Source organism: Globicephala melas, chromosome 10, assembly GCF_963455315.2.
Source record: "Globicephala melas chromosome 10, mGloMel1.2, whole genome shotgun sequence".
Classification (NCBI taxonomy): domain Eukaryota; kingdom Metazoa; phylum Chordata; class Mammalia; order Artiodactyla; family Delphinidae; genus Globicephala; species Globicephala melas.
The window spans coordinates 47736039-47751132 of NC_083323.1; the positions used below are offsets into that span (position 1 = coordinate 47736039).

Genomic DNA, 15094 nt, shown 5'->3' on the forward strand with positions numbered 1-15094 from the left:
ATCACCAAAAGGGGAATGATCAAAAAAAAGGATACATCATTCTATAGAACATTATATACCTATTAAAAATAATAAGTTAGGCTGTTAAATCTATATCCACTAACTCAAAGACAGTATCATTAAATGGGGGAAAAAAAAGCCATAGACTAATGTAGGTAGAATGATGTGAAAAACAACCTCAAAAACCAAAATCCTATACTGGAATATCTACATTATCTACATATATTTGTAAGATTATGGAGAAGGATATGTAGGATACATATCAATGTTTTATCATCTCAGTGAATGAGAATAACCATAAAGAGGTTGGGAGGAAGTTTTATAAAGGCCTTACTTATACATCTTTAGACTATTTTGTTTCAAGTACATACTTTGGTTATTTAAAAAAATTTTTAAGAATATTACTTTAGGGCTTCCCTGGTGGCGCAGTGGTTGGGAGCCCGCCTGCCGATGCAGGGGACACGGGTTCATGCCCCGGTCCGGGAGGATCCCACATGCCGCGGAGCGGCTGGGCCCGTGAGCCATGGCCGCTGGGCCTGTGCGTCCGGAGCCTGTGCTCCGCAACAGGAGAGGCCACAGTGGTGAGAGGCCTGCATACCCCCCCCAAAAAAAGAATATTACTTTAAAAAATACTGGATTATTTTGAGATCTAGGAAAAGAAAGTCTTGCTAATTTGCCATTATATATTTTAATTTTTCAAAAAGAAAGGAATAAATTAGCTTACATGCATACCATATATTTAGATGAAACAAATCCTAAATCAAATAAACAGAAATGATGTATCATTTAAATATGCAGTTAAGTTTTTTCTTTTTAAAGAATATCTCTTATATGAATAAGAGGTGAGGAAACAAAAAGAGAATATAACAAGATTTCACATACTTTTGTGCCTTTCAGCTACAGTGCACAATGTAACATTTAGTTTCGTATTCCAGTTATCCTAAAATATTAATATTTACCTTTTTATCAGTAGCTTGAAGTTCTTCAAAAACCTTTTCTAAAGTCCAACTTTGAAAGAAAGAACAAGGAAAGGGATAAAACAACGCTAATAAATAATATGAACAAAGACTACAAAATGAAACTTCACAGAGAATACTACAAATCCTCATGATGAAAAACAAACCAACTCACTCACTTTGCCTCCAAATATTCTCTAGGGAGTTCTTCAGTTTCATCTAGAGTTATTACTGATGTCCGGATCTCCTGTTCTACCAGACTGTCCACCATCACCCGAAAGTAGGCCCACACTGTGTCTTCCCAGGTGTCACAGACAGGAAGCAGCTTTACCCCATTCCAAAACAGAAACATGCAGACATAGCCAACAAAAAAGAAAGGAAAAGCAGTTACACCCACTTATATGGACTGTAAAGTCACTATAATGACATAAGACATTGTGTATTATAAAATATCATACCAAAATAACCTCCTCTCTCCACCCCTCAAACCACATCTCCTTTTTTTTTTTGGCTGCACTGCACAGCATGAGGTGAGGGATATTAGTTCCCCAAGCAGGGATTGAACCCGTGCCCCCTGAAATGGAAGCTCAGAGTCTTAACCAATGGACCGCCAGGGAAGTCCCTCAAACCACATCTTCTAAGAAGTCTGAACTATTATGATTTTTTCCATGATGAGCACACAATAGCATCAATTTTCCATGCTGATATAAGATGGTGTTTCAGTGTTATGGTAACATTCCTCAAAACCGCTGTAAAATGTAGGGGGTAGTAGGAGTTGTGAGCAGCACACACACATGTGTGAGACAATTCAGTCATTGTGCCTTTGTGGAACACTTCTGGATAAAGCTATGGGAACCATAAGTCATCAATAAATGTGTATTGGAATTAAATTTACAATTCTTAGAAACTGAAATTTGATTTCATGTATCAGAACATCATTTGGGGGACTTCCCTAGTGGTCCAGTGGCTAAGACTCCACGCTCCCAATGCAGGGGCCTCAGGTTTGATCCCTGATCAGGGAACTCCATAGATCCCACAAGCTGCAACTTAGAGTTTGCATGCCGCAACTAAAGATCCCATATGCGGCAAAGAAGATCCCTCGTGCCACAGCTAAGACCCAGTGAAGCCAAATAAATTAATTAATTAAAAAAAAAAAGTAAGATTAAAATAAATAAATAAATAAAACATCATCTGGTGTATGAGATACATCAAACTAAGTACCTCAAGTTACTATTCTATTTCATGATTATCGCTATCATTGCTATTCTTAGTAGCTTAAGCTTATACGATTATTATATATGGTTACATATATGACATATATTATATATAATTTCATTCCATAGAAAAAAAAGAATTATTAAAATAAATCGCATACCTGCTTGAGATTCCCACTTAAAGCTGCATAAATTGCTCTCTCATATCTATTAAAAAGCTCCTGAAATATAATGAATATAAATAAAATTGAACTGTTTTTCTTAGTATGTCAACTTTTTCATAATCTGGAAATCTGCAGTGTCTTCTAAAATGAACTTATTTACTCACCTGACAGTTTCTAAACTTTAGTAAAAGATCTAGTAGGGGAATAAGAAGGAAGGACCCCTTAGTTTGATATAGCCAATGCTGAAATCTTCCTGAAAAGTCAAATATCTAAATTTCAAATACAGAGTGAAAGCAGATTCAAATCTAATGGATGCTTTGATTATTTATTATACGCAAATTTTATTCCAGATAGACTCTGTATAGGTGTTTTCCCCTATGAAGTTTCTAAATACCTAATACTACCTGACAGTGACCTAAGAACAACATCCAAACAAGGCACACTCGGAGCCTGTCATGCATCAGTTTGCATCAAATTCCTAAGTAGAATTAATTATGTTCATCAAATTATCCCATTTTACTTCTGGATTCTATTAATGACATTCCTGTTTTCTCATCATCCAAACAAGAGACTTCAGAGACTCTAACTATACAACTGAGTCCTCCTCTGCGTTGTTTCCAGTTTCTGGTCCTGACCATTTTTGTTCTGTTCTTTTGTACTCTCCATATTAACCCAGGGCAGGCCCTTATTACTTAGTGTCTGAATAACTCTTGACAGCCTCCTAACTAGTTTCTCAGTCTTTAGTTCATTCAATTTTAAGCCTATTTTCCACTGCCATGCTAATTTTCTTAAAGCACTGCTGTCATGTGCCCTCAAGGTTTTGATGGCTCACCACTATCTATGGTACAAAGTTCCCATTCCTTAGAGCAGCACTTGAGGACCACCACTGCCTGCTCTTAATTTACGTTTTTCAGTCATCTTCTCATTACAGTCAGTTCTGCTACAATGCTTGTTTTGAAAATGTGAATTTGTTCCAATGCAATTGATTTATCAAGGAATGATTTGAACATAATATAAACTTCCCATTTCCTTATGCACAATTTTGTGCACAAGAAACATTAGCTGAATACTGAAAACACCTAAATGAACCAAGCCACTTGGAAATACACAAAACTGACACACCTCAAACATCTACCAGCTCCCTGGGCTCTCCAGGTGTATGATAAGCTAAATCCATCCACATCAACTGTTACAATTTTGTTTCATTTCAGATAACCTCCTTCTATCACCTCTCAATAACTCACAAGCTGTAACCCTCTGACACCTCATTCCACAAGCAAACTCCAGTTCTTTTTCAAGGTAAACTGCCATATTTGTTGCAGTATTTATGTGTTTATTTAACAGTGTGACACTGTGCTATTTTTATTAAGTTTTTAACTTTTTATGTGTCACTGGTGGTTTTTGAGTACCGTGCTCTTAATTCTATTTTCCCTAAAAGCCCTGTGGATTTTCTCCACAATTTGTCATGCTGTAGTGATTTTTAGGAATGCGTAGGTGGTGTCATGACAGAACTGACTATATTTCCTCTTGTGAGCCTTCTGCTCCAACCTGGTAAACCTACCTTCCCTTGACTTTTCCCAACCTAGGCATCCTACCGACAATTCCTTTCTCTGCTTTTCATGCCCAACAACTCAAATCCTAGTAATTTTTAAAAGATCGGTTCAATTCTCTTTGGAAGCCAGCCCAGTGCTTATTCTGTGACTTCATCTGCTACCTTTTTTTGTATTTTTGCCTTATTTCAGTGCTTAATTCTTAGTACTCAGTGTGTCTGAATAACTCTGATTCGTAAAGCCTGCCCTGTTCTTCAGTTTGATTGGAAGTTCTTCAAAAACAGGAACTTTAGTCTTAAACTACTCTCAACATTTCACAGCATCTTCAGCAGGCCTTCAGTGAATTATGAGTAAAAATCAGTATCAGTAAATATTTTATTATATCTTACATCTTCCGCCATTCTCCAACAACTTATTTTCCAAATGCATCTATATGGATTCCCTTCAACATGTTCTAATTCTGTTCCTATAAAACAGTAAAAGAAATAAAGTTTATAGTTTAAAATGAGATCTCCTAAGTTCAACAATTTCTAAAAACAAACGCTATACTTCACAAAATTGCCATTTAGAGCTAACTCTCAGAATAAAATCAATTAAAATACCTCCGTTAACATTGGGGTCATGATAGAGCTTCCAGCCTTCAAGTGTTGCAGCTCTCCATGCCTGACCACAGCGTTTGCAGAGTCGTTGTGCCTTTAGAAACAAGAAACAGTGATTGGTCATGTAACCAATGCAGTACTAAAGAAGCACTTGTGCCTTATAGAAAAGTACAAGCAATTTATGAGGATTAGATAACTTATGGCATAGATGTGACAAAGGATGGTGTAGACAATCAGTAATGGCGTTTCACTTCAGCCATATGCATGTCTTTCTGTGGCCTCTGCCCGCCCGCGGGCCTGCCTGCCTGCCTGCCTTCCTGCCTCCCTCCCTCCCTCCGTCCCTCCGTCCCTCCCTTCCTTCCTTTCTTTCTTTCCCTAATAATCCGTTTGCTCTTTGATTCTGGGCTTACCACTAGGTGCCCACGGCGCCCACAGGCATGTAATTCTGCTAGAGACAAATGGGCTAAAGAGGCTGATGACCCTTGATTTATGTAAAAGTATTACAAAAACACTGTTAGTCTCTATAATGACAGGGTGCTATTGCTCATTCAGCCCATAAAAATGATATTTCTTCATGTTAAATGTGACCAATCAGATGAGCTTGATATACCAGTGAGATAGAAACATGTTTGTTGGTCCATCATCTCTTTAGGAACCATCTCTCCCCATTTAGTTCATATGGTTTGAATAGGTCATATGATTCCATCTCTGAACTCAAGGATTAGGCATGTGATGTAACAAGAATCACTCCCAGGACCCTTGCCAGAGATATTGGGAAAGAGAGACACTCCTTTTGCTGGGGTTGCTAGCTTGCAGGAGGATGTAAGGCTGGAGCTGTTGGTGGCCATCACAGACACAAATGGCTTCTTGAGAATGAAGCCACAGAGGAGTGTCAAGAGCCTGGGAGAGACAGTATCCTAATGACATCTTCTAAGTCCCCGAATCCTGCTTTTATAACCAGATATAACCCTCTATACTTCTCTGTTCCATGAGACAATCAATCCCCGACCTGTAAGTAATCTGAGTTGGGCTTCTGTCATTTGAACCTACAGAATCTGATTAATACAACCAGTTAAGGGACTTCCCTAGTGGTCCAACGGTTAAGACTCCACGCTCGCAATGCAGGGGGCCAGGGTTTGATCCCTGGTCAGGGAACTAGATCCCGCATGCTGCAACTAAGAGCCCACATGCCACGACTAAAAGATCTCACACGCCACAACGAAGATCCCGCATGCCATGACTAAGATCCGGCACAGCCAAATAAATAAAAATAAATAAATAAATATTAAAAAAAAAATTGAATCAGTTAAAAAGTATCATACCCAAAACATCATTTTGGATTTATGACTTTTAAAAATTATGAAAGCTATGTAGCAACATGGAAAAATATTTTTTAAATATTTGATATGCTACCTAAAAAAGGCAGGACAAAATCTGAATGCAAAACCTTAAAAACATTTTTCTAAGTGAAATTAGCCAGACACAAAAGAACAAATATTGTATGATTCCACTTACATGAAATAGCTAGAATAGGCAAATGCATAGAGACAGAAAGATTAGGTTACCAAATGCTGAGAGAAAGGGGAAATGGGGAATTACTGCATAATGGTTATGGAGTTTCTGCTTGGGGTGATGAAAAGTTTTAGAAACATAGTGGTGATGGTTTCGCAACACTGTGAATTTAATTAATGTCACTGAAATTTACACTTGAAAATGGTTAAAATGACAAATTTTGTTATATATCTTTTATCACAATGAAAAAATCAATACTGTAATATACCAAAACTATTGACTTGGGCTTCCCTGGTGGCGCAGTGGTTGAGAGTCCGCCTGCCGATGCAGGGGACGCGGGTTCATGCCCCGGTCCGGGAAGATCCCACATGCCACGGAGCGGCTGGGCCCATGAGCCATGGCCGCTGAGCCTGCGCGTCCGGAGCCTGTGCTCCGCAATGGGAGAGGCCACAACAGTGAGAGGCTCGTGTAAAGTGAAAAAAAAAGATGTACAAAAAAAGGCTTGTAAGTAAATTTTAAAACCCCACTATCTGTGATTATGTAAAGGTAGTGGGACCTTGAGAGTTTTTATTTTTCAAGACTTTCAATAATGTGATCATATTTTTGTTTTGTTTTTAAAACTACATTCTTAATTGCCATTGTGATTCCTAGTATCCTGCACATCACCTGGCAGAGTGGCTGGGACTCAAATATTTTCTGAACAAATGAGTATGTGTTACTTCTTTTCTTTCTTTCTTTCCTTTTTTTTTGGGGGGGGGGCGCCGTGCCACCCACGTGGCTTACAGGATCTTAGTTCCCCAGTCAGAGATTGAACCCAAACCCTCAGCAGTGAAAGCTCAGAGGCCTAACTACTGGACCACCAGGGAATCCCCCTTCTTTTCTTAATTAAAAAATAAGAATGATGTTTAATAATCCAACACTTACTACTATAAAAATTACTTAATATATGCTAGTGGTTTGTAACACAGAAGAACAAACAACACTTTGAGCTAACATATTTCTATCTAAAGAACATTACCAAGAGTACAGCAAAACAGGTACAGCATAATATCTGAAGCTTGAAGCTCCTATGCATCAGACTACCTCATCTAAAAAGTCCACAGAGGGCTTCCCTGGTGGCGCAGTGGTTGAGACTCTGCCTGCTGATGCAGGGGACACGGGTTCGTGCCCCGGTCCGGGAAGAACCCACATGCCTCGGAGCGGCTAGGCTCGTGAGCCATGGCTGCTGAGCCTGCGCGTCTGGAACCTGTACTCCGCAACGGGAGAGGCCACAACAGTGAGAGGCCCGTGTACCGCAAAAAAAAAAAAAAAAAAAAGTCCACAGAGCCATCCAGTAAGCTGTCTGATCAGATACTTCACACCTTACACACAAGACCTTAACTATCACAAAGGAGGTTACTTTTTTTTTTTTTTTTTTTTTGGTACGCGGGCCTCTCACTGTTGTGGCCTCTCCTGTTGCAGAGCACAGGCTCTGGACGCGCAGGCTCAGCAGCCATGGCTCACGGGCCCAGCCGCTCCGTGGCATGTGGGATCTTCCCAGACCAGGGCACGAACCCATGTCCCCTGCATTGGCAGGCGGACTCTCAACCACTGTGCCACCAGGGAAGCCCCTACTTTTTTTTTTTAATAAATTTATTTATTTATTTGTTTTTATTTTTGGCTGTGTTGGGTCTTTGTTCTGTGCGCGGGCTTTCTCTAGTTGCAGCGAGTGGTGCGCAGGCTTCTCATTGTCGTGGCTTCTCGTTGCAGAGCACAGGCTCAGTAGTTGTGGCACATGGGCTTTGCAGCTCCGCGGCATGTGGGAATCTTCCCGGGCCAGGGATCAAACCCAGGTCCCCTGCATTGGCAGGCAGATTCCCACCCACTGTGCCACCAGGGAAGCCCAGGAGGTTACATATTAAAGAGGTGAAGTTAAAAGGAAGAAATTTGAGGGGACCATAGTCTTCAAATGCTAGACAGTATCAACTAGAAGAGCAATTAGGGTCAGACTTATTCTTAACTCTTAAAAATCCAAACTAGAAATAGGGGCTTCCCTAATGGCGCAGTGGTTAGGAATCCGCCAGCCAATGAAGGCGACACGGGTTTAAGCCCTGGTCCAGGAAGATCCCACATGCCGCGGAGCAACTAAGCCCATGCACCACAACTACCGAGCCCGCACGCCTAGAGCCCGTGCTCCACAACAAGAGAAGCCACTATAATGAGAAGCCCACGCACCACAATGAAGAGTAGCCCCTACTCGCCACAACTAGAGAAAGCCCATGTGCGGCAATGAAGACCCAACGCAGCCATAAATAAATTTACTAAAAAAAAAAAAAAAAAAAGTCTTCATTGAATTTGTTTAAAAAAAAAATCCAAACTAGAAATAATGGGGCTATGCCTAGGGTATGCAGTACACTAATGGGAAGGCAAAGTTTGACTTCTTACAAAGGATTTTCTACCAGAGTTGTGCAAACTGAAGTGCACTGCTTTCTGAAGCAATGTGTTCTTTATTACCAGAAATGTTGGAACAGGAGTTAGATCCAGAAATACTGTGAAAAAGATTACTGCATTGAGGAGGCATACTCAGTGGTCACAAAGATCCTTTCCAACTTACAGTCTGTGACTTTTTGATATTGGACAAGCAGGGTATATACATCATTTACCTCTTCTGTCATTCCAGCACGAATCAGAGTGAAAAGATATTTAAGTAATCTGACTTCATCTTCTCTATCCAGATCATCAAGGGGCATCTTCTGTCTTATGGGAGCATCAGGGTCCTACAAAAATTAATTAATTAATTAAATCATCAACTATAAATTCTTTATATGCACATACAATGTAAACATCAAGAGATGATAAATGTCTCCTGAATTACATACTGAAATAAATTCACTGAATTTACTTAAGTAACAAAGGGAACAAAGTGTCACAAGTGTCCCAGATAGCCACATAGCTGTCTGTTGCCCATTCAAAACAGACTCTGTCGGTCCACAAAGGTGCATACTTCAGTCAGGCAAGCTGGAAACAGCCCTAGTCCAGCCCAGCAGCTCTAGAAATTCTACTCATAATTCAAGCTGACTTGAGCTTTACCCTGTTGTAGCAACTACATGGCCCAGTTAATCCTAAACAGAATTAGGCCTAGATGGAGAGTGAGCAGAGGAGAAACTGCAGGAATCACAATGCACTCTGTGACTAGAAGGTGCTTAGCTGGTTCTTTCTGAGAACATACGAGAAGAGAGCCCAGTATGGGACTAATGCTATACAAAGCACACCAACACCCAACAAAAGAAATTTTAAAACAGATTTCTAATAAATACCTCCACCCTCAGTTATTCCTACCAACTACCTTTCAAGAATAAAAAGAAAACACTGGGGATAACATAGTGTCCTCATTTTTGTGGCAAAGAGCACACATGATCTACATCAGCGGTCCCCAAGCTTTTTGGCATCAGGGACCGGTTTTGTGGAAGACAATTTTTCCACAGACGGCAGGGGGGTGGCGGGGGGAAGGGGATGGTTCAGGCGGTAACGGGAGCGATGGGGAGCGACGGGGAGATGGGGAGCGACGGGGAGCGGCAGATGTAACTTCGCTCATTCACCTTCCGCTCACCTCCTGCTGCGTGGCCCGCTTCCTGACAGGCCGCGGACCGGTACCAGTCCACAGCCTGGGGGTTGGGGACCCCTGATCTACATGATGAATTTCAGATTAAAAGCTATTTTAATGTAACTTTAAAAGAGGAGTAATTCTTATTCCAAATGTTACTGAGTAATATGATTATCAATTCAAAAACTGGAAGGCATAATAGGTCAATTGGCTAGTTTCACAAATATTTTGCAGACAGATATAATCATTCAATTTTGGAACAAATAGTTTCTTTCTGGCAAAAGGAAATCACCACTTTCCAAATGTTAAGGGTAAATGATTTTTAGTTGCTTGCTACAGGGGTAATTTTGCTACAATTTATTACAAGAACTTTCAGTAGTTTCCAAATAATTTTCATCAAAACACACTTTTGTTACCAAATAGAATTTTACCTATTTTTTCGACTGTTACTTACTTCTCTCACTTTTCACTATAAACATTTAATTCACATGCCTCCACCTATCACAAAGTTCTGTTCCTTCATTTCTACAATAATTAGACTCCCGTTCTTTTCAAATCCACTATTACTCCTATAACTCATATCCTAGAATGACCCTTCTAACCTCAAGCTAATTCACAAAGCTTTATTTTTTTCCCCTGCTTTCTATATAAAAGAACTTTCATAGGTCACCACCTTACAGCTGCAGAGTCAAACCTTGCTATAAAGTCAAAATGAATTTGTTTTAATGCTGACAAATCAAGAACACTTTCTATACTTCCTTTTACAATTTACAATCAAATTAATTTGTTTTAATGCTGGCAAATCAAGAACACTTTCTATACTTCCTTTTACAATTTACAATCTATAGGCCACAGATGGGTTCAAATATATGCCATCAAATTCAAACGCAACTTAGTAATTTTTAGAGTTAAACAGTATATGCAGTCCTTCTGGAAACTAAAACAAGGATCCAAGAAAATAAAAATTCTCAGCCTTTAGGAATAAAAATCACTTAACTCTGAAGGCAACTTCCATTTCAAAGAACACTTACCAATTCAGTGACAAGAGGACGGACACTTCCTATGTAAGAAGAGAGCTGCCGCTGTTTCAAGGTATGCAGAGTATTTTCCCTGAAAGAATAAGTACAACTTTTTTTTAAACGAGGAATTTTAATAGGTCTACTTAAAAAAATCAAGTCAAGGAAAGAGAGTACAAACTCAGAAAAAACATGCAAAACGTTAATATAAAAGGGCATTTTCGCTCAGATGACTAATGATGTTGAGCATTTTTTCATGCCTTATTGGCCATTCAACTATCTGCTTTTGTGAGGAATCTGTTCAAATCTTTGTCCTTTTTAATCTGGCTGTCTTCTTGCTACTGAGTTGTAGTTCTTTATGAACTACAGGTTCTTTACGTTTCTTCCAGTCTGCGGATTGCCACCAATTCCTTTTCTCAATGATGTCTTTTAATGAGGTTTTAATTTTGATGAAGTCAAATCAATCTCTTTCTCCTGATTACTGCTTTCTGTGACAATCACTTATTCGCCAAGTCACAAAAATGTCCTCTTATGTTTTCCTCTAAGAGCTTTACAGTTTTAGCTTATACATTGGGGATTATGATCCATCTTGAATTAACTGTTGGGTACAGTGTGAGGGAGGTATCAAGGCTAAGCTTTGTTCACATAGATATGCAGTTTTTTCCTGCACGGTTTGTTCAAAAGACATTGCTTTCCCCACTGGATTGCTTTGATGCCTCATTAAAAACCAAATGACCACAGAAGTGTGGCTCTGTTTTAAAAGGATTCTCTATTCTCTTCTATTGACTGGCAAGAAAAGGAGACTAACTCGTAAAAAACTTGTAAAAACCTTAACAGGACATATTAACTTAAAAATTTTTTTTTCTGAAAATGAAAATTTCTCTTTCTCTCAGAAAAACCACAACTAACCAAGATTTAAGATTAAAAAAAAAAATTTGGTAGCACTAATTTCCTAGTTAAGCAGAGAAAAAAACAATTGATTTATAGACTTGATACATATATAATGTTACTGAATTCAAAGGCAAACTGAACTTTTTCTTTAAGTCTTGAAATAAACTGTCCCTTTAACCTAGGGGTACTTGCTTTCTGGTTTCAAGGTCTTACAATAATTTAGAAGCACTGAAGGATGCAGGGAAAAGCAATTAAAAAACAAAAACACATACAAGTAGCTAGAAACATGGGAGAATTGTTTTCCTGATAATCAATTATGATTATTAAGAAAATATGGCAAAGTGATTGTTTGAAAACTTGAATCAGACCATGTCATTCTTTTATTCTCAAGGTTTCCCATCACATTTAAAATAAAGTCCCAAACCCTTACCTGGGCTACCTGTAAAAGTCCTATATGAGCTGGCTCTCTTCAATCTCATTTCCTACCATTCTTTTCTTTGCTGTGCTCACACTGGCCTCCTTGTGCAAATACTTTACCTTCTTAGAGTCTCTGTAGTTCCTGTTCTTGCCCTGAACACTTGTCCCTCAAATTTTTGCATGTCTGGCCTCCTTTATTTCTTAAAAACCTCTTACTCTTATTACCTGTTACTTCCTTAGAGAGGCCTTCCCTGGTCACCTCTTCTACCTAAAGTAACTCCCATTACCATCCTCTATCCATCAACTCTGATTCTTATTCTTCTTTCAAAGCTCTTAGCACCCAATAGGATATATATCTATTTGCTGTCTAACTCTCCTATACAATTATAAATTCCACAAAGGCAGAGTTTTTATCTGTTTTGCTCACAGACTGAGTTCAGTAAGAACTGAATAAATATTTGTTGAAAGATGAATAAACAAAACCAACATTAAATGACTTCAACAATAAAAGTTTAGTGACTTACCAATATACTGACTTTGCATAAAACTCAATATTATCCGAAAAATCTCCAATCTCATCTTTGGCAATGCTCTCCAACCAATCTACCACCAGCTAGGAAAGGAGGGGAAAAAGAGTATTAACTATAAAATCTGTAAGTATTTTATTTGAAGTAGTATTACTACTACCATTAATTTTAAAAAAAAAGGTTTCTAATTCAAAAATACCAAGTAACAATTTTTTCTATCACTGTTTTTACTTTTTAAAGATGTATAAATATTATGGCAAAAGGTATTTTCTATAGGAATAATACAGTTTTTAACAGGCTATTCCTGGAAATGGTGGGGCTATTATTTGAAAATAAAAAACAAGGTTCTTAATTCTTTTTAATTATAAATTAAAAGATCAAAAAGAAAAAAATTAAGAAAAAAGTTTGACTTAAAAAACTTCAGGGCTTCCCTGGTGGTGCAGTGGTTGAGAGTCCCCCTGCCGATGCAGGGGACGCGGGTTCATGCCCCGGTCCGGGAAGATCCCACATGCCGCGGAGCGGCTGGGCCCGTGAGCCATGGCCACTGAGCCTGCGCATCCGGAGCCTGTGCTCCGCAACAAGAAAGGCCCGCGTACCGCGTACTGCGTACCACGTACCAAAAAAAAAAAAAAGGCCCGTGTACCGCAGTGAGAGGCACGCGTACCACAAAAAAAAAAAAAACTTCATTTCTTTTATGTCATTTACCTTTCTCCATATTTCACCAAAAAAATGTAAAAAATCTAGTCATACCTGACTTTGTCGGACAAGTGAATCTCTCTGAAATAATGCTTCCACAACTGCTTTTTCACTGGCATTAAGAACCTATAAAAAAAAAATGGTGGAAAGAGAAGAAGATCCTCAAGAACATTATTTCAACAGAAAGGTAAGAGAATCTGAAATAAGTATATTTAACCACCTACAACCATTTTAACATAGCAAATCTGTATATTCACCTTTGAAAAAATTTTGTAAGTAAGTTTCAAACTGCTAGATCAATGTGCAGCTGCTCTTACTTGATATTTTAATTCTTGGTTATGCTTAAAATTTTTAAGTTCTATTTCCCCAGAGACGTTGTTTTTGGGAAAAATAAAATACAAAACAAAATGAAACAAATCATAATAAAGGGTAGGATGCAGTCATGGGGCATATTAGGAAATTAACATTTAAAAACTTTAGGACTTCCCTGGTAGTGCAGTGGTTAAGAATCCGCCTTCCAATGCAGGGGACATGGGTTCAAACCCTGGTCTAGGAAGATCCCACATGCCGTGGAGCGGCTAGGCCTGTGAGCCTGTTCACCACAACTATTGAGCCTGCGCTCTAGAGGCCACGAGCCACAACTACTGAGCCCACGTGCCATGACTACCGAAGCCCGCGCGCCTAGAGCCCGTGCTCCACAACAAAAGAAGTCACCGCAATGAGAAGCCCGCGCACGGCAACAAAGAGTAGCTCCCGCTCATCGCAACTAGAGAAAGCCTGCACACAGCAACGAAGACCCAATGCAACCAAAAATTAATTAATTAATTAAAAAAAAAAAAAAAACAAGGTACCTTCCTTCCAACTGGCAAAATCAAATGATTGATGGCAGAGTAAACATTTTCACACACTGTGAGAGTGTAAACTAGTACATTTCATTAGGAAGGCAACATGACAAACTCTATCAAACTTTGTCCCAACAATTCACTTCCAGAAATATAGGAAATACTCAAATATGTAGGTAAGTGTGAAGAATGTTCATTGCATTATAACTATAGCAAATATACTGGAAACAAATATGTCCAGCAGAATGTCTGAAAAAAATTATGGCACATTTATACTTTGGCATACTATGAAAAAATAAGGTAAACGTATACAAATTGACATGAAAAAAACTAAGAAATATTGATGAATAATAAAAAACTCTCAGTATAAGGTATAAATGAAATCATACTATACAGTAAAAAAGAAAAAAACACCAAACCAACCCCACCACCACCCAAAACTACATATATGTATAGAGCAGGGAGACTAGATGAAGTTATTGCCATAATTCCTGCAAAAAATGATGAAGGCTTTGGCTTAAGTGGTGGCAAGAGGAACAGAGATGAGAGGTCAGAGTTGGAACAGAAGAGCTAAAGTGAGCAAGATCTGATGATGGACTAAATTTTGAGATGAGGCAGAGAGCAGGGTCTAAACCCTGGCTACTCAGAGTGTGGTTTACAGACCAACAGCATCAGCACCACCTGCGAGCCTCTTAAAAATGCAGAATCTGGGCTTCCCTGGTGGCGCAGTGGTTGAGAGTCCGCCTGCCGATGCAGGGGACGCGGGTTCGTGCCCCAGTCCGGGAGGATCCCACATGCCGCGGAGCGTCTGGGCCCGTGAGCCGTGGCCACTAAGCCTGCACGTCTGGAGCCTGTGCTCCGCAACGGGAGAGGCCACAACAGTGAGAGGCCCGCGTACCTCAAAAAAAAAAAAAAAAAAAAAAAATGCAGAATCTTAGGCCCCTTCCCAGACCTACTGAATCACAATCTGTATTTTAACAAGATCCCCAGGTGACTCATGTGCACAGTAAAGTTTGAGAAGTGCTGGCTTAGGGAACATTCGGGTTCCTTGGAAAGTTGGCTATGGTGCCATCCACTGAAAGACAAAAGTGGGTTTGACTTTTGACAGGTTGGAGTTACAGTGCTTG

General features: G+C 39.4%; 1 protein-coding gene across 8 annotated transcripts in view; it reads right to left on the bottom strand.

Moving 5' to 3' along the window:
- The window catches only part of NUP107 (nucleoporin 107), a 44319-nt gene that overhangs the window by 13452 nt on the left and 15773 nt on the right, over positions 1–15094 (bottom strand). For all 8 annotated transcript variants that reach the window (XM_060306257.2, XM_060306256.2, XM_030866342.3 and 5 more), the window contains 9 exons: positions 13180–13251; positions 12427–12515; positions 10610–10688; positions 8638–8751; positions 4487–4577; positions 4274–4350; positions 2332–2391; positions 1136–1281; positions 960–1008 (listed from right to left, as the gene is read on the bottom strand). In XM_060306257.2, coding sequence (XP_060162240.1) covers positions 960–1008; positions 1136–1281; positions 2332–2391; positions 4274–4350; positions 4487–4577; positions 8638–8751; positions 10610–10688; positions 12427–12515; positions 13180–13251 — 777 coding nt within the window. The remainder of the gene's footprint in view (positions 1–959; positions 1009–1135; positions 1282–2331; positions 2392–4273; positions 4351–4486; positions 4578–8637; positions 8752–10609; positions 10689–12426; positions 12516–13179; positions 13252–15094) is intronic.